The sequence below is a fragment of the Ascidia mentula genome, chromosome 4 (genome assembly GCF_947561715.1).
Source record: "Ascidia mentula chromosome 4, kaAscMent1.1, whole genome shotgun sequence".
Taxonomy (NCBI): Eukaryota; Metazoa; Chordata; class Ascidiacea; order Phlebobranchia; family Ascidiidae; genus Ascidia; species Ascidia mentula.
In genome coordinates, this window is record NC_138569.1 from 15,233,122 (window position 1) to 15,258,644 (window position 25,523).

General features: G+C 39.8%; 2 protein-coding genes across 9 annotated transcripts in view; one reads left to right on the forward strand and one right to left on the reverse strand.

Annotated features, from left to right (window-relative positions):
- Positions 1 to 348: 348 nt before the first annotated feature.
- Positions 349 to 10,652, forward strand: LOC145899162 (RAC-alpha serine/threonine-protein kinase-like). Of its 2 annotated transcripts, XM_082987884.1 has the most exons (14): positions 349 to 512; positions 748 to 873; positions 953 to 1,070; positions 1,656 to 1,761; positions 2,248 to 2,289; positions 2,933 to 3,064; positions 4,083 to 4,148; positions 4,486 to 4,554; positions 4,894 to 5,016; positions 5,174 to 5,302; positions 6,872 to 7,086; positions 8,061 to 8,148; positions 8,891 to 8,993; positions 9,072 to 10,652. In XM_082987884.1, exons 1-14 carry the CDS (start codon positions 464 to 466, stop codon positions 9,149 to 9,151), a joined length of 1,446 nt encoding a protein of 481 aa, XP_082844010.1. In that variant the 5' UTR covers positions 349 to 463; the 3' UTR covers positions 9,152 to 10,652. The 2 variants fall into 2 exon arrangements, with proteins under 2 accessions (XP_082844010.1, XP_082844011.1); XM_082987885.1 differs by lacking the exon at positions 2,248 to 2,289.
- A 247-nt stretch (positions 10,653 to 10,899) lies between these two features.
- The window catches only part of LOC145897058 (uncharacterized), a 38,223-nt gene continuing 23,599 nt past the window's right edge, over positions 10,900 to 25,523 (reverse strand). For 3 of the 7 annotated variants that reach the window (XM_082985219.1, XM_082985216.1, XM_082985222.1), the window contains 32 exons: positions 25,106 to 25,272; positions 24,673 to 24,819; positions 24,044 to 24,204; positions 23,762 to 23,839; positions 23,571 to 23,706; positions 22,999 to 23,178; positions 22,635 to 22,745; positions 22,249 to 22,428; positions 21,666 to 21,803; positions 21,113 to 21,253; positions 20,932 to 21,036; positions 20,646 to 20,784; positions 19,925 to 20,088; positions 19,592 to 19,698; positions 19,075 to 19,219; positions 18,568 to 18,768; positions 17,993 to 18,112; positions 17,464 to 17,571; positions 17,316 to 17,403; positions 16,707 to 16,920; positions 16,175 to 16,325; positions 15,684 to 15,835; positions 15,104 to 15,288; positions 14,674 to 14,876; positions 14,331 to 14,492; positions 14,098 to 14,265; positions 13,676 to 13,861; positions 13,327 to 13,464; positions 12,740 to 12,882; positions 12,571 to 12,668; positions 12,074 to 12,413; positions 10,900 to 11,723 (listed from right to left, as the gene is read on the reverse strand). In XM_082985219.1, the coding sequence (XP_082841345.1) occupies positions 11,621 to 11,723; positions 12,074 to 12,413; positions 12,571 to 12,668; positions 12,740 to 12,882; positions 13,327 to 13,464; positions 13,676 to 13,861; positions 14,098 to 14,265; positions 14,331 to 14,492; positions 14,674 to 14,876; positions 15,104 to 15,288; positions 15,684 to 15,835; positions 16,175 to 16,325; positions 16,707 to 16,920; positions 17,316 to 17,403; positions 17,464 to 17,571; positions 17,993 to 18,112; positions 18,568 to 18,768; positions 19,075 to 19,219; positions 19,592 to 19,698; positions 19,925 to 20,088; positions 20,646 to 20,784; positions 20,932 to 21,036; positions 21,113 to 21,253; positions 21,666 to 21,803; positions 22,249 to 22,428; positions 22,635 to 22,745; positions 22,999 to 23,178; positions 23,571 to 23,706; positions 23,762 to 23,839; positions 24,044 to 24,204; positions 24,673 to 24,819; positions 25,106 to 25,272 (4,859 nt within the window). In that variant the 3' untranslated portion in view covers positions 10,900 to 11,620. The remainder of the gene's footprint in view (positions 11,724 to 12,073; positions 12,414 to 12,570; positions 12,669 to 12,739; positions 12,883 to 13,326; positions 13,465 to 13,675; positions 13,862 to 14,097; positions 14,266 to 14,330; positions 14,493 to 14,673; positions 14,877 to 15,103; positions 15,289 to 15,683; positions 15,836 to 16,174; positions 16,326 to 16,706; positions 16,921 to 17,315; positions 17,404 to 17,463; positions 17,572 to 17,992; positions 18,113 to 18,567; positions 18,769 to 19,074; positions 19,220 to 19,591; positions 19,699 to 19,924; positions 20,089 to 20,645; positions 20,785 to 20,931; positions 21,037 to 21,112; positions 21,254 to 21,665; positions 21,804 to 22,248; positions 22,429 to 22,634; positions 22,746 to 22,998; positions 23,179 to 23,570; positions 23,707 to 23,761; positions 23,840 to 24,043; positions 24,205 to 24,672; positions 24,820 to 25,105; positions 25,273 to 25,523) is intronic. The other 4 variants (XM_082985220.1, XM_082985218.1, XM_082985217.1 and 1 more) reach the window with 3 other exon arrangements.

Below are 25,523 nucleotides of genomic sequence, written 5' to 3' on the forward strand. Positions count from 1 at the left end.
GGTGCTGACGAACGTTGGTGATGTGTTGGTTTGGTCGTTGATGTTGGTTTGGCCGCTGTGGAAAGATTGGATTGTGCTTGATAGATCATTAGGTTTGCAGGCTGTGATCGCCAAGTGTGGACCTGCACAGGGCGATCCTGCCTTATCATGCGAAACATGAAAAATCTTAAAAGAAATACGTTTATAAACTCACCTGAAAAAAAATTGCTTGGTTTTAAATATTTATTGTTGTACAATTGTGTGTTTCACTGAACTAATATATATGCCGACGAACTATCACCTCATACCAAATATTTTACCGTTGACAGCCTCACTGTTGCATTGTTTAATAGTTTGTATTAAAACTTTTAACAAATGTACTCTTTGCAGACTACACTGACACTGGTTTTGGTGCTGTTTAATTTCGTCACTTAATTGCAACAGAAAACATTCTTGTTTCAATTGATTCCAAAATTTTGGAAATATGGATGTGGTGACAGTGGTAGTGAAGGAGGGTTGGCTAATGAAAAGAGGTGTGTTAAAAAGTTGTTGAAAACTTGGTGTAGAAATATTGTTTCAACAGAAGATCATTTAACATACACTTCCACCTGGAAAATATGTAAAGCACTTGTTTTGTTGTATGATATGAATAATTTCAGCTATTAAATCAGGCCATCCCGAGATATACATCAATAGGCTTTGTTATATACTAGTCAGTCTCACCATATTTTGATTAGCATGATGAAATGTATATATATATATATATAGGTGAATTCATTAGAAACTGGAGGCGGAGATATTTCATTCTAAAAACAGATGGTTCATTTCTGGGTTATAAAGAGAAACCAAGTCCTGACAATCACCAAGAACCACTAAACAATTTCAGTGTTTTAAGTAAGAAATAGTATATTCTACTTGAGAAATGCTCTTCATTCTTTTGAATGTGCTCTTTAACCTATGTTGACACTTGCAGAATCTCAAGTCATGCGAAAGGAGCAGCAAAGAGACAATATGTTTGTCTTTGTTGTTCGATGTTTGCAGTGGACAACTATCATAGAAAGGACATTCACTGCATCATCAAATAATGACAGGTGCCACTATCGTTTTTGCTTTTCCTACCTTGCATATGTGTTATGTGCATTTTAAAATAAGTGAATTGACTCCATGGGTTATGATTGGCAAATGCAAAAGAATATTGTTTCTACCGTCTTCCTAATGACCAGGTGTAGCTGTATGTTTGTGAGACCCTGTTTACAACATTGTTTTTTGTCATCAAATGAATCGGCAAGGGATATGTGAAATGACTCACTGTGATGATTTTATGCGTACCACTGTCTGTTTTTATTGCTGCCAATTAGTCATTTAATTTCTTGCATTGGTGCGCAGGGCAATCTTGCCTTGTATATACAGCAGTTGCTAATATAATGCATTGGCCTGGCTATGACACTTCAAAACTTGGTAAAGTTCCTACATTTCTTGTTATGAAACTTGATGTGATGAAGCCTATTACTGTAATGTTTTACTAACCCAACATTTTGCACATAAAAAATATGTAAAATTGCTTCACAAGAACATTTTTAGAGGCTTTGGAGTACAATATTTTCCTCTTGTTTTGTGTATCGGTTTTAATTACCAGTAACTGTTGGAGATAACATGTGTGTTTGTTGTTTGAACAGAGATGAGTGGATAAAAGCTATTGAAAATGTCAGTGACCAACTCCAACACAGCCCAGAGGAAAAAACTTTGACGGAGGAAGAAAATAAGAGGAGCTCTCACAAAGTGGTAATACCAAATAACTGCATTTGGTCACTATACAATTTTCCAGATAAATTATTTTATGACAAAATTTCATGAGTATATTTAGCAATGCCTACCTTGCTGTTATCACAAGAAAATATAATAAATTTAATATCAAGTTATTGTAGAGTTGTTTTTTTGAACTTACTAATGTTATGCCCAACCTCATATGCCCCTCATGATACAAGTGTAACTGGGGTTTGCAGTATGTTGTATTTATACAGCATGTGTCAACTCAATCAACCAAATCAAGTGCATGTATACACTAACAAAACAGTGAAGCTTTTGTCGTGTTTAATAATCTCCTTGTGACAAGTTTACACATAGCATCTATATGTAATACGGTTTTGGGATACCTTCAAAACTAGGTTTTGCATACAACATGTAGGGTCAGTGACAAGCTGTCAATAAATAAAAAAAGATTTTGTTTAAATATTTCAAGTTTTCATATTATTACTTCCTTTGCTAAAGCATCAGCAAAGTCAATTCATCAATCCTCCAAAAAGTACCAAGGTATGAAAGACAATGGTAAAAAACAATTGATTTGGCCATAATCCCAAATCTGATTAAATGTAGTGTGTGTACATTTGCCACATGATGCTCTGTCTATTTTTGACAAGGCAAACGATAGTTTCCAATAATTGTTCAACCAAATCAGGAATCAGCATGTGTTTGTTAAAAACTAATTGAATGTATGACAGTGTTATGCTATTTTTTTGTTACCCAAAAATAGAATGGTTTGCAAACCAAGCAAAGTATGCTTGTTTGTATTGAATTTTATTATATGCCAATGTCATGATGTAGAACATGAGCTGTAGTTTCTCACAGTTAGCAAAATTCTGTTTAAGGATGCTTGACCATGATCTGAACCTGTCTTTGTTGACATAGTTGTGTAATCCACCAGTGTTATTTCTTTGCTTGACTGTGTGCGTTTACTAATTTAAAAAAAAAATTGCTTGCTGTATGGGGCTTGACAAAGTGGTCTGCATGTTTGTCCACTCCTTTCATTGCTGCTTGTCATGCCAGTTGGTTTAAAGTACGATTTGCTACTGTAAATAAGAGTACTTATCATAATGCAATGAAGCATATATATTATATACATTTTTTGTGACAAGTCCAAGGTATGGCTAAACGTTTTCCTAATCATGTTTTTCAGACACTGAGCGACTTTGAGTTCCTTGAGGTTCTGGGTAAAGGCACTTTCGGCAAAGTGATCCTGGTTAAGGAGAAAAAGACAGAAGAGTTTCATGCAATGAAAATTCTGAAAAAGGAAGTCATTGTGGCCAAGGTATGGATGGCGTGTTTGTCTGGCATATCCTCATAGTGCGATAAACAAGTACGCAACCGGTGACTTGTTGTGGTTTGCCTGACTGGCACTTTGCCCGGAATCTGATTCATAAATTTGATGCCTTTTTACAACTGTCACCAACTCGATGGTTTAAAACCAATACAAAAGTTTCTGTAAATATCAGCTACATTTTTTACACATACTTACCGATTGGACCTTTTTTAATTTGCGATTTCTGAGTACAACTTACCACATTTATGAAATAAAACTTGTTTTCAGGATAGGGGGGTAGTAAAATATATTATTTTCTGGTGGGTGTTACTGTAAATTCAAGCTCCCAGTAGTATAGTTGTTTACCAAGAGTGTTTGCACTGGAAATGCCATGCGCCCCATTTGTCACTGTCCCAGGTCATCGAACTGATATTGTTTGGTGAATGGTGGTGCAGTCTAGACTCTGTTGTGACATGACTACAAGTAAATCATGACTTCACAGATATGTCTCTTTTCTGTTCCCATTGTGGTTACATAGTTTGTTTACTATCTATTCCATGTAACACAACTTGATGTTGTGTTGGAATGTAAGGGGTCTACGTCTACGTACCAAGTGTTTTTCCATTTGCTTGTTTTCACTTTATAAGAATAACAGTTTTTTGCTTAATTTCGTTAAAAGTAATTGCAAAAATCCTGTTAAGACCAAATTTGTTTTTTAACAAACATTAGGTGTTGGGCCAGACAATGTTTGATTTTATGGGGCGCATATTTAACTATTGACTTCAACTGACTTTTGCTCTGGGTGTTTACATGGTTAAAAAGCCACCAAACAGTTTGTTTCAAGAGCTTTGCATGTTGAATTGTCAATGACTCAACTTAAAGTAGGACGTTTCCTGACAGCTATTGGCGACTCGCATTCAAGCCTGTACTTCAGCTGAAGTAATACATTTCCGGCACTTTGTTAATAATGCTGTTTGGCAGTGCCTGTCGCATGGCCAGTTTTTATTTTAGGTTGTTTATTTTCCAGGATGAAGTAACTCACACACTCACAGAAAACAGAGTTCTTCAACAGACAAGACATCCATTTTTGACGGTAGTGCTTGATTTGAATAAATTTACAAATATGAGTTGATCACAAGTCAACGATATAGCATGGGTTAATTATTGGCAATTAATAATATTTTTTTTGAACAAACAAGCTGTTGATCTCAAGTTTCTCATTGCAACATAGAAAAGAATTTTTGCAATACAAAGTTGCCTTTAATTTTTCAATTTTTCGTTGGTCAATTCAAACTTATCGCAAATTTGTTGCGACAGAAATCTGTGACATCATACAAAGGACTCACACAGTGTTTGTCAAGTCATGTTTTTATTGCGTATTTTGCACTTTTCACCAACTGCTGTGTTGCATGTAGTATTTTTGCTTACAGGCACTCAAATATTCTTTCCAAACCACTGACTACCTCTGTTTTGTGATGGAGTATGTCAATGGAGGTGAAGTAAGTATACACTAGAAACTCGTTAAAGTTTTGGCACATTTGTCATCCGGGAATTGTTTGATTAATAATACTTTGTAAAGCATTTGTAACTGGATTTATCAATTTTCTAAATGCAAAGCATTATATTCTCTTTTAATGTTTGCCTTGTTTGGTATATACTTAAACCTTACAGAATGTTTTGTTTTTGGATAACTTTTATGTGTTAAACTTTGTGAACACAACACTCCTATAATATAGTCAGGAGGTGTTCACTTTGTTGTGTTGATATTTGGACATTGTTTATTACAAACCTGCATTTTCTGACTGTATCAGTTTATACTCAATTTGTTGCTGGTCTAGATTTTCTTCCACTTGTCGAGGGAGCGAGTCTTTTCTGAGGACCGCGCAAGGTTTTATGGTGCTGAAATCATCCTTGCTCTTGACTACCTTCATCAACAAGAAGTGATATACAGAGACCTTAAGGTTGCTATGAGAAAATGATGTTTTAATGGTGCCATACTGATTTCTGGTTAGTTTAATGACAAACAGCAGAATCATAATTAACTGGTAAAATACAAACTTCCTTCGTCCTATAGTAATAAGTTTAGCTGCATGTTTCTTACTTTTTTTAAACTAACAGCTGGAAAACCTTTTACTGGATTCGGAGGGCCACATAAAGATCACAGACTTTGGCTTATGTAAAGAAGAAATTCGATACGGCTCCACGACTAAGACCTTTTGCGGGACACCCGAATATCTTGCCCCAGAGGTAACTACCGTTTTCAACTTGATTCCCAGGCAACAGTAACTGACTGAGGTCATCCTTTGTTGTGGTATGTTCACCTTCCGTAGCTTCCTTGAGTTGTTTGGCGTTCTGAAACGAAAACAGACTGTTTTAAGTGTCTAGACTTTGGTTCGCAAGGCCGTGGTTTTTAAGCTGGCTTGATTTGGTTGGTGTCGTTACGGTTCAAGTTTTTGTGTTGTAGTTTGGCGGACACATGATGTAACTTGATAGGGTTGCTGTACAATGCTGGTTAATTTGCGTACAATCTATCATATACCCAGTATACGTAACATGATATTCATTTACGGCTGCTTAGATGGGCGTACAATTAATAACAAGTCTACACTACTACTACAAGCGTATTGGAGAAATACCGTTACTTCAATAAAGGTGTCTATTTTATAAGCCGAACACTGTGTTTTTTCTTGGTTTGGAACCATATGGTGTTTTGAAGCTTTTAGAAAACATCAGTATCTCACCGCAGGGTAGGGCAAACAATAACAGTGCTATACCTACTCCAGGAAACGGAGTCCCGGAACGCTGTTTGAATGTGTACCCGCTCCCACGTAAACGTCACCAGTACCACTTACACCAGGCATAACTACTACTTCTGTATTATGCATGGCTTGAAATTTAACCCGAAATTTTTAAATGTCATTTTTGAATTAGTCTTACCGCGATATCAAGGCTGTGCTATTTTGTCCATTGTTTTCACCCAGTTTCAAAAAGGATAAAATATTTCCCTTTAGTGACAACCAATCTCGTATTTGTAAAGTTACAGAAGTGACGACAGCTCTACTTAAATGCTGAACACAACAATAAGTGTATGGATGTTGTGTTTTGTCCAGGTTCCTCTATGACCTTTCTTGGCCCCAACCTAAATTTATCATGAATGCTTCCTAACGTCAAAAGTGTCTGAACTGGTCGGACGTGCTCTGGAACACGTTCAAAATTCCTCAAAATCGTGCCGCCATTATGGTTACATATCAGTGAGCTTATTTGACCTTTCAGCTGTGCGAGGTGTTGTTTTGTCGAATATCGCCCAGGGACCAAACTGCTGATTCCCGCGGTCAGAGATAATCGCCAGTCATGAACAAGTGCATTTTCCCGTAATTTGTTCCCGTTAAAAAGCTGCAGAATCATGTGAAAGCACAATCACAAATGCATTGTAAAACTAAAGTTTTCAACTGGTATACGTTATCAAGCTCATAATTGTGTAGACAGATAATTACTTGTAAAACGGAGTTAGTATAGTTAATTGGCAATTGTGTCTGTATTAACAAATCATTCCTGTGAATTGCGCGTTTACCAAGCAAAAAATAACTCCTTAAGCAAGTAGGCCGTAACGTAACAAGGTAAACATGTTCTTATTTTTTGAAACTGTTTGGCGTGCGAATAAACAAACACACACACACACGATACCAACAAATAAAAAGTTACAGCGAAAAGCCCTTGACCTTTCCAAGTCTGCTTGGTAACCGCTGGTATTTCGACACGCCGCCGAACAACCTTCCCAAATGACAAGCCACAAAACCTCATTTCTGTGATCGCCAGGTGCTCGAGGACAACGATTACGGACGCTCGGTGGACTGGTGGGGATTGGGCGTCGTTATGTACGAGATGATGTGCGGTCGACTACCCTTCTACAACCGCGACCACGACGTCTTGTTTGAGCTCATTCTCATGGACGAGTTGCGCTTTCCTTGCAATCTGTCGGCTGAGGGCAGAAGTCTGCTGTCCGAACTTCTCAACAAGGACCCATCGTGCAGGTAGCGTAACAGCCGTGCGTTTGTGATAAAAATGGAAGCTCTTTTTGTGTAGAATCTCAAATACTTTCTGTTCAGTATTTGACCTCGCACTAACGCACTTGACACGCAATTTTTCGGTTAATATTTGGCAAATGATTTCACCGTGGCAATGCATTTTTGAAAGACTCCGTTTATTCGGTCGACGCACACCCTGTTAACTAACCAGTGTCATGAGGCCCGCGCCGCCCACTAAATCTATAAAAAAGGCGTTGGTTTAACACGTACCGGTGTACAGGAATAGTACATCTTGTCTATACGAGAACAGAGTGATTGAAAATCGTGTGATAAACAAATAACAACGACCAATAGTAACACACGTAGGTCCAAGTGCAAATCAAAGTTCGGTTTGCTTTCTTCGGCAAACTAAAGTTGCATCAGTGTTTGTACACGTTTCAGATACGCGTGAGTAATCGATCTTGTCTGAGATATGTTTTGCTCCTTGAATGCCGCCCCGTGAATGACAATGCTGTACAATTTTAAATAACTTCTTCTACAATGTAGTTTGTACGTCATTGGTGCTCAAAGTGCTGCTCGCCAACCGTTATTTCTTTAGGCGAACAAAGCCCTTTCTCAAAAATAAATAACAAACTAACAAAGATCCGCTGACCGTAATTTGCTGCTGTACTTAAAACGCAGTGGGACAGTGGCCTTCTGTTTGTTAAATTGATTTGTATACAAAAGTGTTTTGCTTTCGACTTCTATAATCTTACTGCAACATTTTTTTTGATTATCTCGTGGGTCGCCCGAATCTTTTTTCACAAAACACCTGCCCTCATGCTTGCCTCATATTCATGTGATATCTAACAATATGTGCGTATGTTGTTTGCGACATGCTGGTAAACATAAGGATTCCTTACTTAAAGTGTTAAACCATGACCTTGTCGTAACTTCCAGTTAAAATTATGCAAATATAACCTTGAGTTTTCTGTCTTTAGGTTAGGAAGCAGTCCGGCTGACGCGAAAGAAGTAATGTCACACAAGTTCTTTGCCTGCATCAACTGGAAAGACATTGCCGAAAAGAAGGTAGGTCAGGGGTGTGCCCCTCAAAAAACCTCCTGGTTAAAGATTCGCAAGTTTGTTTTTTCCAAATTTTCGATTCGTGGCCTGGTTTTTATAAAAATAGTTTGTGCGTTCAGTCGGTGCAGCTCATGAGTCGTTTTATTTGCTATTTAATCATTTGGGTTGGCTACAATTTTGGCGGGTCTTGGGATCAATGTTGCCAGAGAAACGACAAAACGACCTCTCACGAAAATCGTACGGGTGACGGTTTTCAAAGTCGTTAGAAATAGAAGACAAATTTAAACCAAATATGGTGTTTGTGTGTTGTGTCGTTTACCTCACCGCAGCATAACACGAGTAGGTTGCATGAAATTAAAACGACCAATCATATAGAGGCGAAACAGAAAGTGACGTTCCTCGTGTATATGTATGAGTGTATAATCAGTATGGCGCATAAACACACAAGCACCCATGTTCATTTATATTGCGTTGAACAACTGCTTTTGTTTTTAAAATATGTGTTTAAATCTCTGCAGTTCTTGGCTGAGACAGGTTTTCATGGGATCTTGTCTTTCAAGTGATATTTCAGCGTAGCAAACTGTGTACAGTATCGGCGAAATGAGATTTCATTAAATATGTGTTGATCAATTTCAAGTGCAGGTTGGCTGTACAACAAACGAGTTGTTATCGCACTGATTGGAGTGATCACACGAATAAATACATTATGTATACACTGAACTCATGTTAGCTGTCTGTTTTGTTGCAGGTTACTCCACCCTTCAAACCCCAGGTTACCTCAATCAAGGACACCCGATACTTTGACAAGGAGTTCACTGCGCAGCCGGTTCAACTCACTCCCCCCGATCACTGTAAGTTGCCTCAATATCGCTGGTCAAAGTTTAAAATACCTCACTTATTTCAATGGCAAACATGCATTTCCTTTGTAGCTGCGTCATCAATTGATGACATCAACCGACCACACTTTGAGGCATTCTCTTATTCGTCGAGCGGCCACCTACCAAGATAAGGCAAACTCCACTACGGTGGACTCCATAATCAGCGAGATGTAGATCGTCTCGAACGAGTGCCCGCATGACGGCGCCAAAGCGCACCTGGCGATCCTTTTTTATTTGCGCTTATCCGTTGCCCATTATTGTCGGCGAGTTTGTTAGAAATATTCGTAACACAAATTGTACCAACGCTCGCACTATATACATTTATATATACATGCATATATATTCGTATATCTACATAGATATAAACGCATGATCGTGTGCATTGCTCTATGCCCGTGCTGCTCACATAACACCACTGACTTACACCGCCAATGATAGAACGCCTGGTCATCCTAAGGAATACAGACCGAGTCAACAATTCATGTAGGTGGCATTTAAATCTTCTTCCGTCCCATTGTTCGGTTTGGGTGAAAAAAATTCACCACCAGTTTATGTTTTAATTTTTACCGTTTATCCTTTGAATGATTAACTCACGCCTTCCCCCACACAGTTACCAAGTTAATTTTCTCTAATCAAAGAAAGAACACATTCAGTGACAAGTTCTCCCGCCAATTAGCGTACATTTCTCACATGGATTGCCCAATTTAGGGAATTAATATCAAGTATCACCCATATCATAAACCGCAGTACAACTCAATACTGCGCGTTTGGTGCGTTTTCATTTTTTAAAACTGTTGTTCGTCGTATTCGCCTGAATGGCGGAACCTCTTCCGACGGCGATATGTTGTTTCGTAACTTCTCTTCTCAGCAACTCTCCTTACCGTCATCTACACTGGTGCTCCCGGTGGGACCTTCAGGTGGCATGTGTCCGGTTGCGATCTGGGTTATTCCTCAACCAAGTGTTTTCAAAAACAATTTAATTTTTCGGTGTCCACTTGGCGTTTCGCGCCCTTAACTTCGCTAAATGAGATGTAAAAGCAGCGTATTTTGTGTTATCCGACGAGCGCTTATTAATCTTGTTGTTTCGACCGCTTTGCGCCTGACCCGTGTCTCCTCTCATCTCACCCCTTTTTAGTATCTTATAGCGCTCCGTTACTTTACCAACTGTTGTTTTTGTACTTTTTATTGTCTGCTCGGGTGTGGATGACGTAGCACCCCCTTTTCTAGGCCGGCGCCTAAGTTCCGGTAAAATGTTGTGCTGTTTAAGTTGGCGTTGTCTGAAAAAAAACGCCAGCATAAAGCGACTTATCACTAACGTAGTTACGCTGTGCTAGAAATTGTTAAAAAGCGCGAAGTTGAAATTAAAGATCACATGAGAGAAACTGGTTTGTTGTCAGTCAAGTTATTGATCAACAATATCAAGCATTTCCTTGTTTTATTTTGGCTAATATATCCAAAAACTGTAGTGCTGTTCATTGTCACAAGACTGATACGACTTATTTGATGATTTAAATACTAGTAACGTAGTCAATTCTAGGCCTCCATAACGTATTGTTTTATTTGCCAGTGACACCAATTACATCCAAAAGACTCCTTTTTATAATCATTTCCATTTTAATAAACCCACAAACGCTTGTTGGGGTCTTACTTCCAGGATGGAAAAATTAGAGAGAAAAATTAAATGCAGGTTTCGTATGGAGCCTAACCTGATATCCTACATGGAGAGTAAATCAGTAGGTGTAAGATAGACCTAATATAAAACTACACTTTTGGTGTGAGCACTTGTTTAGGTGATTGCGCCTAAACACAAGCTGAAACTACCCGTATTCAAAGAGGTTACTTTGGAATAACACGAACATAATCAGTCAGAAGTGCGGGTATATGATCTCTATTTTCTGCAACACGTGGTAGTTTTAAACAGAATTTAACGTACGGTAGAAAATAATCCGGGACGGATGGATAACAACAAAATGACAGCAATGCAAACATACAAACGCACACAACACATTCCGCACATCTAAAGGTAAAGTATCGTCGTCATAGCTAGCAACTTCACAATGCCAAACATGTCAAGAAGGCAGACCTGTCTAGTGGTAGGAACTGAATGGATGGGCAACCGGTGCAAAGCAGCTGCAGGATACAAAAATATAAACTTTAGCAATACAAAGAAAATCTATTGTCTGGTTGACACACAGATAGTCGCGCGCAAAACGCGGCACCTCAGTCAGTTCTGAGCGAATGCTACAATCTGCAGATCTATGGCACTTCATAATAATACAGCAATAGAATGTCCACTACAGCTACTTGGTCAGGTAGCGTAGTATGCAGTTTAGCTCTTGCGTTGTACAGCGGAAGACTACAACAAGCATGATAAACTTGATGGGTCAAGTAATCACCTACAGTTAATACCGCGAGTTGGATTGATAGGGGATCAGATATAATGTATGCTACTAATGGTGCTACAGAATACCTTATTACAACGCAGATGTAACACCCATTACAAATGTACAGCACTAACACGGCTAAAAAAATGCAAATGGTCGGAAACTGCTACACCGCGGCAAGGAATCTTGTAAACGAGGAAAGTGGTCCATTCTTTTTTATCTGGGATATCGGTGCGATCCTTGTCCAAGCTTATGCTGAATGTTTTCCAGCTTTCTGATGTATTCGTTCAGTGATGGATCTGATTCGCCCTGCCTCCACCTGAAATTGTATTGTGAAGGTTTACATGGTGTTGTGTATTGGAACATCGTTAACAAGTTTTAACAGCACAACAACACGCTAGAGCAGTGATTCCCAACCTTTTTGTGGTTGCGTACCATTTCGAGGTGAAACAATTTCGACGCGTACCACCTAGTTGAGTGTTACAAAGTAACCAAGGGGATGAAGTGAAAAACATTTCATTTAACGATTTTTTTTCAAAACTATATGCGCAAATTACGAAAACGTGCTCGCGTACCACCGGTTGGGAAATACTGAGCTATAGGTTACAAGCTTTTGCCAAACTATAACACTTACAATTGTCGCCAGATAACATGAATATACCACAGTACCTTTCTAGTGACGCATATGCAACAGCAGCGGACGGGGATAGATGTCTTCTTTCAGAAGCTCCTCCGTACGAGGTATCTCTATCGTACCCACCCCCGTACGGAGAATAACCCGATGTACCCGCTCTGCGCGAGTCCAAGTAGGGAGATGTATCGTGCACGGGAGTTTCGGTTGAGTAGCGACTCGAAGATCTCGACGATCTCGACCCGTACGAGTCCTCGGGCCTGTAACCGCCGGATTGGTCGAGGAGGTTTGGAGAAGGCGTGCGATGGGCGTGTCTGTCGTATGGTGGGGTGTTGAGGTCGGTGCGACGTCGAGCGCCGTGTGATGACGCGGATGTACCTGATGACGAATAGGATTAATTATTTATGGATATTATTTGGAAAAGCATTGAAGAAATGAAAAAATGCATTAAATACAAACGTACTAGAGAAATGCAATGAGCAGTTCGTGGCTGCAGGTTTAGAAAAAAAGCAGACGGCAAATAACTTCTACTTACCATTCACAGGAACAGAAGAAGCGACGCCATGTTTGTTCTGTATTGCCGCCGACACGTTGTTACTTGCCCTTCGCCACTTCCGCACCAGGAACTTCAACCTGTACCAGAGACACAAAAGTAATGTAGCAAATATTCTCACATTTTGTCGAGGGTTAAAGCAAGCATTTACCTCTGAACCGCAATCACCGCCCGCACTGCGCTCCTAAATCGAGTGAAGGCCGGCGATCTGTGAGGAATTCGACGTCTCAGGGAATCCGTGCTCGGATACGCCCCCATGCGGGCGATTAGGGCAAGTGTGGCTTCCTCACAATCCTGTAAATATCAGTTTAAATATGTAAACCTGCTTGTAAGAGCTTTGATTGCAGGTTGAGCGGATTATAAATCAGCATTTCAATTCTACTTTTCTCAGCATATTGCAGAACAAGACAAGAAATAACACAAAAATGCCAATTCACAACTTAAAAAAAGGAAAATACAAAGTATATGAGGTCGTAGGCACGAAAAACTTGAGAGTTACAAAATAGTAAAGCCAGAGCTAATATGCTAATCATAGTAGAGGAAACGTTCCGAACAATGCTGTGTTTATAATCAATGTTGTAAGTTAACTCGGTTGCAACAGGGCGCACACAGAAGCGGGCAGCCAACTACAAAGACCAGCAAAACAAAATAATTGAACCACTTCACGTGACAACAAATAACCCCGAATTTTTTAAACGCTCATTTTATATTTCAGAGATATAAAAAGGAAAAACTAACCTGGAATCCTCCCAGTAGAAGCAACAGATATCGTTTTTGGTAAACAAGCGATTTTCGAAAACTCTCGGCTCGCAAATATCGAGTGTAGAGTTTATGCATCCGGGTCGCCATCTTTTGCTGGTTTTCCTGCGACGGCGACTGAAAGTAAACAAAATCTGTGTTGTTGATCACTTTAAAAAGGTTTGAACAAGATGAGGTCATGTCCGAAAATGACAGATTATATTAGAAATATGCTTATGACAGCCAATATATGACAGCCATATAATTTTATGCAACAAAGTGACTTTCGCCACAGCTGGAAAAGGTTGTTTAACAAACAAGGATTGATTCTTAAAGGAAACCAACTGACCTGGTCGATAGCCAGTGAACCGTTTTCTCTGTGGGGTTTGATCTCAACATCCTCCTTCATTTGCGCAATCGCGTCCCTCATTTCTCTCGCCTCACCAGCACACCGAGCTGCGTAATCCGAAAGTTCGGCGTTTTCTTGGAGCAACTGATCGTTGAACTGGGCAGGTGACACACCAGAGTACTGGGCCTGAAAGAATAAAATACATTCGTTGTACCTAAAAATAGAACAAGGTGATAATGCTAGTAGTTTTTAAACAACAGCGAAAAACTACATAAAATATCACTAATTGTCCAGAACAGATGATGCGCGTTGTTCTCTTTGATGTGGACAAGTTTGTTGTACAGAGATTACAGAATATAAGCCATAATAATAATTTTTTAACCGAGTAAAACAGAAAACCTATAATGCAGATTTTTACTTACGCGTTTTGGAATGGATAACTCGGTATAAAGATCTTTCAACTCCGACTGCATATCACCCAGTGTACGTTTCACAGACTCCAGCTTCTCACCGTCGGAGGACAGCAGAGAGCTGGATGGTGAGGTGTAGTCACGTGATGGCGTTTGGTGAGCAGTATGATCAACAAGATTCTATCAAACATTAGGAATGTTACAGCCTGCTTGTAAATTAACTATGAGCGACTTGGGAAACATACTTGGAACTTTGACGCCTCCAGTTGCAGCCTCTGACGTATCGATTCGAGCTGGCGTCGGTTGGTTAAAAGTGCGTCTTTGGTTTCGCCGGGTGAGGGTTCACCGTTCACACTCTGTTTGTCCTCCAACATGCAAATCGTGCGATGTGCTTCCCTGTTCTGAGCCTTCAACATACAACGAATACCCGTTGAAACCTGGAGTTAGGGGGAAGTACACTAACGAAACGATCATTTTCAGTCCGGCACATACATTACCATGACCCATAAATATTCACCCATAACTAATCCAGAGATGGTGGTTTTGGTTTTAGACAAGCACAACGAAACAGATGACATGTTTAGATACCTTTTCAGTTTCGAGGGCGGACTGTAACTCCAAGCGAGCTCTTTTCTCACGAGCAACCGCCTCGTCACGTGACATGCGCTCTTGCTCCAGTCTGTGATTGGCTGCGGTTTGCCTTTCCTCTGCGTCACGCATGACTGCCTCCTTCTCGTGGGTGGCGGCTTCGACCCGAGCTTGCATTCTCTCCGTCTCTAGTTTCGCTTCCTCTGCAAGAGAATATGGACCGGATTTAACTCGGAAGAATCAGCAAAGCATTGACAAAAGAATGCTTCATGTTTATCACATAGCAATTAACACGCAACTAATTTATACAAAAAAAACTCCAAGACGAGCATCATAATTCGAATTTAAAATAATTTTTGAAAAAGTTTGGTCACCGCATTTTTAAACACCAATGATTATTTGGTGCCGATATTCAGTCAGTTTGACTCACCTAAAATGTTTTGCAGGTCATTCACTGTCGCCCTATCTTGCGCGCGAGCTTCGGCTATCATTGCTCTTTCGCTCTCTAGCGCCTCTCGCGCTTGACGACTAGCCACAGCTTCCCGCTCGAGGGCGCCGCGGAGTTCAATGCATCGTTCCTGTTCAGACTTCACTGCGGCTGACAGATCGTCACACCTTAAACAGAAATCATGCGGGTAATTTAAACTGAACAGCATTGTAGGTTACAGATAAAAAAGGAGCATGGTTTAGATATATATAAATGTACTTGGCACAAACTTATCATGCATTAGCTGTACACAGTGTACAGTCCACATAAACCATGACGCCATTCACAAAACAACACAGTACACATGTAAGGCTTACCACCGCTGCCTGAAGGCGAATGTAATAATGACAAAAAGGTGAAAAATAAAACTCTAATTTAAGCACAAAAAATTGACGTTTTCAATAAACAAATTAACCAAACATTTTGATAGAATCTTTTACTAAAAACAATAAATTAATTGATGAAATCAGGCGGGAAAGTGAAATTATAAAGGTTCGATGTATTTTAAGCAATCGCAACTCACCGGTTGGTCAGTCGAATAACTTCATCATAGGCGGTCGCCCTCTCATTCGCCAACTCCTGGTGGAGGTTTGTCACCTTCTGTCTCTCCGACTCAACAGCTGTCATGGCCTCACGTCGTCTCGCTTCCTCGGTAGCAAGCGCATCGTTCAGTTCCTGAAATGTTTATCATGTTAATGTCAAATCCGATTGCATGTGCCAATAGTAAAACTAATACATTGTACGGTTCAGTAAATAACGCTGTAACGCAAGTAATCGCCGCAGAGATTTGTCTAATAACAATATGCAGGTTAAAAAGTTGTTTTAATTTTCCTATTTCATGACAAATGTTTGCTGTGAGGCGAAGGTGAAAAACGCACACTGTGTAAAACTTGTTTTGAGAACTTCATGTATTTCAATTGGCTGAATATGTTTTACATATGATTGGGGGTCCGAGAAGAAACAGATTCACAATCCTGCGTTGGTTACAGTGTCGTAAAGTATGGATGTTTTTACCTTGATCGTGTTTTCATCATGCTTGAGAGCATTTTCCATTTGCTTCTTTTCCTCTTCCGCCTCCTCCGATCTTTTCTCAGTCGTATCCTCCACATCCCGGATTCTCTCCTCCGCTTCAACAAGTTTCCTCTCTTGAGCCTCCAGAGTTGTTCTGAAGTGAGAAAAATAACGAAAGTTTAATCCGGGTTGTTTGTTTTAAATATTTCGAACGTGCGAATTTTCTATCGTTTGGATTCTAGTTTATGGGTAAAAAATTTTTCCGAACTTTTTGGTCGCATGCAGATTAAGTTTGAGCAAATAGCGGTGGTAACGTTAAAGATTTTAAATCTGAAAAACTCCACAGAACAATGTCTTGAAAGTAGGCTTTTATACTCAGTGATGCTAAAGCTATTGGTTCCGACAAGTAAGTTTTGGGGACACATAGTTACTAAATTACGGAATTTTTTTGAAGCTCTATCATTGCATAAAAGCAGCTTCAATGATGACGTAACAATAAAAAAATTCCCAGAAGACAGAAAAAACGACATCTTACTTGAGATCTTCGATTTGTTCTTGGGCGGCCGCTTCATTCTTCGCAGCCAGTTCGTTGAAAGCCACAATTTCAGTTGACAATTCACAAGATCTTTCCCGAGCTCGTTCCAGGGCAGGCAACACCGCATGTGATTTTTGTTGTTCGTTCTCCAACGAAGTTTGGAGGTCCTCGGTGAGCGCCTGCTCTTGCTGGAGCCGCGAATTGATCAATTCCACTGCACGGGGAAGATATACGTGTATGTTACATTGTAGAAACAGTAGGGCAGCTTACATGATGTCTGTGCCCGAATTGAAGAGTGTGTGGAAACTACGCGTTTTTTTTCCCGGGATATACCAAAACCCGTTTCCTTGCTTGGATTTTCTACCTTTGTGACGAAACCCGGATACGGCGCATTGTTGTGTGCGGTTTATGGATATTAGTTTCTACGTTTCAAATTGATGATCTAACGTGAAGCAAAATTTCGCGACATACGAAGGGAATAGTTTTCGTTGCGGGTTTGGCCTTGATCGCAATGAAAGAAAAATCGCCGACGGAAAACTAATGTAACAATACATTGTTTGTTAACTAAATAAGAATTAGGGTAATACATGTATAATCTCGACCACTTACGTTGTTGCTTAAGGCCGGATTGAGTTTGTCTCGCTGCTTCCTCTTTATTTCTCATTTGCTCCTGAAGATCTTGAACGCGATCCTGAAGCTACAGGAAACATATGGTTGGTCAAAGGCGTTTCGCAAACACAACAAAAATTAATCGTACCTGAGCCTGTTGTTCTTTCTTGTCCTCTTTTAGTTGTCTGATATCCTCAACCAACTGGTCACGGTCAGCCGCCAGAAGGCGCTCGAGCTCGCCCCGATGATGGAGATCCTGCATTGGAAGGTATTTTGTTGTTGTGACATGTTAACACGCCCCTCCTTTAATGCTGAGTCAGCACTAATGGCAAGTATTACATAAACCTCCACCAAACATTAAATGATTCATGCAGTTGTGATAATGATGCGCCTTTGGTAGAAATAATAAAGCAGGTAGAAATGTAAACGTTAGTGGCTGGATAAACAAAACAGCTCGTTATTAGGAGTTCATGCTGCTTTCTGCATTTGTATGAAATTGATAGCAGTTGGTACTTTTTACAGACAGCAATCAAGTTCTGAGAAATATGCACCGAGCAGCAAAGACAACATCGCCGTCACCACAAAATGGGATTACATTCAATTCAACTGGAACAGGCAAAAAAACATGGCCATGCCAAAACCCGAACGCAACCATGCGCGACCACCGGTCAGCTGACCCTCTGTGCGTTGCTGGCAAGATGTGACGTCAAGCGACTGATCTCGTGACGTAATCGCAGAAGCTCGGACATGAAGGCGGAATCCAAGAAATGCGCAGTGGTGGTTGGCTGGTTTGACTGCTTTACGAAGCCGTAACGTTATTGGATAGGTTTTTTTGTAAGAAACCATTCGTAACAGCAAATTGTATATCACATTAGTGTCAAGAATTGTGCAATGTAGAATATAAAAAACACATTGTTTATTTTTGCAATTCTTTTCTTTGACGTTTGCAAAGGAATCTAAAATGACGATAACCCTGAAATTTTAAGCGTTTCAAAATAATATATCCTGCTTTCTTGTGCAGGTTTACCAACGTTTAAAAATATGTTCCGAAACCTACCAATACCTTCTTCTAATTCTAAACAGCATATCGATCTAAATATGCCCAATTCTAGTTCATGAAATATATTCAGAACTAGTGTAATCTAGCGAACTCGTCTCAAATCGTTATCTCCAAATCACGAATAATATTACGGTCAAAATGAACATTAAAACTGGTTTTCAATGTGAAGAAATATGTGTGAAACATATCTACCTGGCTTCGTATCTTTCGTTCGAGCTCCTCCAGTCGCGAGACGGTAGCTATTTCCTCCTGACTCTCCGCCTCCCCGTGAGCTTCAATTACGCTCGCTTGAAGCTCGGAGAGAAGCGCGCGTCGTTCGCGTTCGAACAGATCGGCGATCGAACGGAGGAAGTCGCCTCGCCATCGAAGGTTCTCATCGTCATCCGAAAATTGCTGCGGGTTTGAATACGATCAAATGAAGTGTTTTGTTGACAGGGTTAGAAGCGTTACATGTCAGATTTGCATTGCAATTGTTGTCGCAGGATTTTTTTTTCAATTCTAATTGATCTTTAATTAGTTGATTTGTGTAGACTTTGAATACGTACTAGTTCGAAAAAGGAATATTCGGTAATCAGACTTAACAATTTGGACCTCAGAAACACAATATTTTTTTCAAAAAAACAACGACTCCATGAAAATAGAACACAAATATCGCCGAAACCATACAAATGTCAATATTAAACATATGCCATCACATACCGCAACCTCCTGAGCAGTCTGGGTGAGTAATTCTTTAAGAGCTTGTATTGCATCAAGTAAAGCCAGTTTTTCATTCTCCCAAGCTCGCTTCAATGCTTCCACGTCTACAATTGGTTGGGATGCAGGTTGAACTTCCGTTTCATCGCTAAAAGAACGAAAACCAAATTGTGGAAATTCTAATAAACGTAAATATGTGATGCAATTTGGGTCATGGTTGCAGCTGGGCCCAAGTTAAAGAATAAAAACTTTAACCGGACAAGTTGGGGCGAGATGCGAAAGTCTACGCCCCCTGGTGAGGTCCGAGCTCTAACTCCGGGCATTCACGAATTATATTAACCGGCAAGCTACTGAATCGGCATACACGCGTGGACGATGTTACGATAACTAAATAATTAATACAATCGCTGAGATAGACCCCAAAAATTGCACTAGAGATGCCGTCTTGACATACAAAAGTATAGCTACCTTCTATTTGTTGTGTAAGAATGAGTTTGCTTTCGAATGTAAAAACGGTTACCTGGTTTGTGCAGATGAATTGAGGTAACTTTGGTGATGTTTGATGAACTGAAGTTCGGACAGGGATAAGACTTGGACCCCTTCGTTGTGGAGCCGTGATAGTAAGTGCTAAAAATATATAAGACTAAAAATTAAACACATGTAATGGTAGCTATTAGATTGGCTGCGATATCATGCTCGATGGTAAAAACCCCAAATTAAACTACAACTTTCAAACTGGTAACATGGGCAAAGTATTTTGGTCAAAACATAGATGTTGGCACAGGCAGGGCTTAAGATTTAAAAAGCGTTACGAGCATTTCTAACGAACATAAACTGAGCAAAACTTTCCCACCTGCAATTTGGATGAAATTTCCGCGTCCTTTTCGGGCATTGACAAGTTAAGAGATTGTTGGGAGTCGTCAGGTGCGAGCGTTTGAAGCTGGTTGAGGAGATTTTTGTCCAACTTGTCGGCTAGCTCCAGTTCGTCATTCAAACGCCGGGCAAGCTCGTTATCAACTAAAAATGACGAATATATTTATTTAGAAGTGTTGAGGTGATATACATCAAGTGTAGTCGGTTTCTGGTTAATGCCAAACTTAAATACACAAAAACGGAATGCGGAAATTTTACATTAGAAGTGCCATACTACTGCAAAAAAATGTTCGAGAGTTCAAAAGTTACTGCCAACGCCTTTTTCATGGCAAAATCCCAATCAGGAAAAATAATTATTTCGGATATATGGACAGGCGAGCTTGAATTGACATTTTTTTTGTGTTTCGTCTCTAGAAAAAATACAACAACAGACATGCAAGTATTCGGCTTCGTGTCGTCAACTCGTTACTCATTGCAGTATTTCCTAACCTGTGGGTTGCCTGAAAGTTTTTTTGGGTCGCCTGCTGTCAAGGGCCAAAAATTACGAATTGCATTTTTGAGTATCGGTGTATTGTACTTATGTTTGTTGCCACAAACTCACTGCATGTCTTTTATGCTTGGGTCGTTTTCCCAAAATGTGATTTTAAAAAATAAGGCCCCTTTGAAAAAAGCTGATTTAATAGGATTTCGCAAGTAATTACTTGTCATAGATTCGGACATTAGTTCGCTCATCTCCTTCTTGTGTTTCTTCTCCTGCTCTGCCATCCTCGCTTCACTTCTCTCCTCCTGCTCCTTTACAGCAGCTTCCACCGCATCTTTCAACTCATCCGCAAATTTTTTCTGTCGACGGGAACAAAAATGGTGTCAGAGAAATTGTCTCCAAATTTTCACCCACGCTATGGATAACAACCTTGTTTGCACTTTGTGGTTATAACGTGTATAAAATAACAATGACATATTTTGGCGAGACAATAGTTTAGTAAACACCTGAATTTCGTCCATCTTCTTCTGATGCTTCTCGCGTAGTTCGGCGATTTCCGACTGTAAATCCTCGACTGAAGATTTACTGCTACTACTCGATGACTTGCGCGACTTCACACACAAAAAAGTACAAAATGGTTATTAACGAGTCAAAAAACTTTACAATTGATCTCAGGTCGGTACTTACAAGTTCAGAGGGTGATTTCTGTAATTCTTCTTCGACGATCTCGGGTTGCATCGTCATACTCCCTTCCTCAAGTCTCAGCTGAAGTTGGGATATTTCAACCGCGTGTTGTGATTGAATGAGATGGAGTTGGTCGACGTACGACTGGAAATTTGAATGTTTATTGATGAACTAACAATAGTGGAAAATATTTTGTACGATATTGAAGTAAAGTACTATTAAAATTTTTATTGGTTTGAATATAAGTGATTCCTGTGGCTGAAGGCGAAGGAAATGTCTTTGGAAAAAGGTTTATTTATTTTGCAAGTTTATGTTGGCTATTTAAACAATTGTTGCGAGAAAGGGTCATTAGTGAGTACAACACACAAAAAAGGTCTGTATTAATGAACTAGAACGCCCTTCTGAGAAGGCTTACCAAACCCCACTCTCACTTTCAACCAACAATCAGGCGTTGTGATCACACTTTGAAATGCGTGTGTAAGTGGTCAGTCGAGTTACCGCAAATTGTCGCAGGTCGGTTACAGATGCACTTGCATTAGGAAGAGTAATACAATACCTCTTTTGTCGCATCCAGTTCCGTCTCCAGTTCGTCAGTTCTGAATGTCAGGGTCTGGATTTCCAACCTCAGTGTGTCGTTCTCAACGTTCAGACGATCCAACTCCGTTTCAAGCTCGAACGATTTTTGGCTTCCATTCTGAACGCATGTAAACATGAGCCTTTGTCCAAAAGGAAGACCAAATTTGAACCAAAACAGTTTTGACCTTATGTGGATAATTTCTCAGGCTCGTAGCAGAGTAATCTAATTATATTCAAGCATGTCGTCCGAACTAGTTTCTCTTTTTTTGCCAGAAGAGCCTTTAATTACTAAATATTCAAGCATGAATGAAACTATCAGTTGCACACATCATTTTTAACACAAGATGCAGACAAGTTTTATTGCAAATATATGGCCATCTCTTAAATTGGTTCAAGAACGGCGAAAGCATGTCTAGTCTCCTATTTGTTGTAACATTCTGTTACTTTTTATGCGTTGAACTTCTCGAAATCAGACACACAAAAGTTTTTGTAATATATAACACACTGCACACACAACGCAAATCAGGCTTGTGACGTCAACAAGCCTGTTTCATGTAACAAACCTTATCTGCGTGAAGATGAATTCCGTCTCCACTTCCATCTCGGACATGTTGTTGTTGTTGTTGTTCAGGGTCTGACTGTTGCGATTCAATTTGTTGCAGTTGCGTCTTTAACTGTTCAACTTCGTGTTGTAATTCGACAATCGTCTTCATTTGTTCCATGGACTTATTCCTGACGTCCTCCTGTTTAAATAGAAAAATACAACCTGTTTGGATGGTTTCTTAAACACTGGAGAGGAATTTTAAAGCTACAATGCTTGGTAAGAGACATATTAAGACGTTATTTTGCTGTGTTCATCATCAGTGGAACACACAGACTGCACCAATTAAATGTTTAGGTTGTTCAACGGATGCTATGTATCTACGAATAAAAGCACGAACAAACCAACCTGAATAACCGTCCGGTGGTCACTTGCAGTCTGTACAATACCTTCCATATTCTGGAGATCTTCCGCTAATTCGTTAACGTTCTCTCTCAACTCCGCTGCCTCCAACTGAGCCTAACGAAAGTTGAAAGTTATAAAATATGTGGTCAAAAACTTTCTCTTTCAAAGAAGCCTGTCAAATATTTACAAATGCCGTCGTAAAGATTCACGACGTGTAACCAACATTGGAATTTAGGAACGTTAAGCTTAATTTGTTTGTTTTGAAAAGCCCTTTGAACAGTTTCAAAACTATGGTTAAGTGTAGAAGAGAATTCGAAAATAGCTTTTCAGAAAATTAAAAAAATTAGAAAACACGAAGGTTTCGAACCTGTTGTAGTTCATTCTCCCGCTCCGAGATCACATCCTCCAACTCCTGGATCTTGTTCATGTTGTTTACTTCCTTCTCTTCCAGTTTGTGGTTTTCCTCCTCCAGACGATGGTTGTCATCCAGAAGAGCTGTACACTCGCGCTGGACGTCGTTCAGTTGTTCCGAAACTCGATCGCGATCCTTTCATTATAAAACAATGGTCAGAGTTTTTGGGCGCGGAACAGGCTTTACTTAAGTGTATGATCAAAGTTACTCAACAATTTACTTGATAATTGCTTAACTACGGCTACAAGTTTCATTTTTAGGTTTCCTGCTATGTGAGGATGAATAATTTATAGTCAGCAGTTGAATAACTTTACAAATGCACGTCTTTCAAAATCAAGAATCAAAATTTCAAAAATCAAGTTACAACTGCCGGGAGTTTACCATGGCAACAACGCGTCATACGACGAGGTAAAGTTTATTTTCGCGGTCGTTTTGTTCCTGATTTTACGACGCCCCTATTTTCGTCGTGTTTCGTGGGTACGATGAAGTTTACAAGGCCGGGTCTGGGATTAATAAGCTCAGATTACCTCTTTGGTGGAGGCAAGCACCTTCTCCAGATCTTTCATTTCGTTGTTAAGTTTTTCAGTTTCATCTTGCGAGAAATCTCCTTCGTTATTTGCAGTGTTTTCCGATTTCTCCTGCAGCGAAGCGAGCTCTTCCGACCTGAACGGACGGCGAAAGTGAGACAGACTTCTTATTATGTTATGCGGATTCTTACTTCGATTTGACGTCGTTTTTCAAGTTTTTGCACTGTACGTTGATTTCTTCATGTTTTCGCTTCAATTCCTCTATTTCGCTGAGAAAATACATCAAACTTCGTATTCATATTTATACGTTTTAACCTTTGGTTGTTTCATTTTGTGCATGAACATATACAGCATTTTGCACGACGCTACTTTTTTCATCTCCACAGCACAGCAATGCATTCAATTGCACAGAATGCACGTGTTTTACGTCACTCACAATCCTAAAAAGCACGAACTTTCTTATTGTAACTAACCATTGAAGATTTTCCACTTTTTCCGCTGAATCTTCAATGATCTCTCTCTGTTTTTCAATTTCCTTCTCCTTTGCATCCAACAAGATCTTCAACTCCTCCTTGTCATCATCCTCGGACTCGGAAGATGACGAATGGACTTCCTCGTGAGCGCTGAATGACTCCTTAAGAAAAAACCCTCGTTTAATAACACCATCTAGGGAACAGAGAAGTGATGGTTTACACGCACACGCTCGCGCAAGAGAGCAACATGAACGTATTGTTTGTGGCAAAACACCCGCGGGCGTTTCCAGGAAAAGGGCGCAAAAATGTGTGAGTAAGGTTAGACGGGCTTAAACTCCTTTGCGGTCGACTTGTTGGATGTTTGTGATACGAAATTGATCGAAAGAAGGTTTATTTAGAGCAGGAAGCGACACGAATTACAGTGGAATGAGTTGACGTTGAATTGTGCGCAAGGAAAGGAGTAAAATTAAGATTAAAAATCCCAGTGGACATGTTTAATATATGCCATGTTTAAGATATCCCAGCGAAACACGAAGAAACGTGACAGATTAAAAGTAAACGGCGACTTTGTGGCACTTGATCTTGCACACAGTTTTGGTTGCGATCGGGCGTCCGCATACAACTCGCACCCTCTTCACTTCGGTGGTGAGTTCCTTCACACGATGAGGTCTCACCTGATCCACTTGGATGTCGCGATCAGATTTGTCGTCCGTGTCTTCATCGCGCATTGATATATAGACGTCTGGCTCATTGACTGCTATCTGTAGTTGGGCGACCTGACAAAAGTGTGTATTGGAATTGTTGCAATGCGTTTAAACCCCAAATTGCCAGCAATCAACTTTATCCGGTAAGAACATGTTAGGCCGGTTAACCTAACGAATATTTTCATTTTTTGGAAGAAAATAAATACGTTTTTTCAAATCGCCTAAAACCTCCAAATGCATTCATTAAGTGAAAGGCTGATCAAGGTTAATCAAACAATTTACTTTTTAACAACCACGTTTTTAGCTAAAACATTGCAAGTTGCTATTTTTGAAGTTTCCAGAAATCAGTATCGCATACCTGTTGTGTGAGGGTCGATATCTTATCGTCAGCATCGGCTAATTCTTCCTCAAGTCTCGCTACGATTTCTTTCTGTTCGTTTATGGCATTGTACTTGTCACCGAGTAAACGGCAGAGAACGGCGGAATTGCTTTCAAGCAGCGCTTCCTCTATTTCCATAAGTTTTTCTGGCAATAAAAAACGTAAAATTAAAAATGACAAAATAAGTGAGACAAAGTACGTAGAATGTAGGTCAAAATCAGCTGACTTCAATTTGAAACTTCTGAAAGTTTTAAATTATTGATTTTACGGGGGTTATTTTTTTCAATAAGTATAGCATCAAAGTACGATTGTCTTATTTAGTTCTTAACCATTGTAATGTGATGTTCACCATCATTCTAGTGCTGGGATTATAACTGTAACTTTTTTCCAAGGTCGG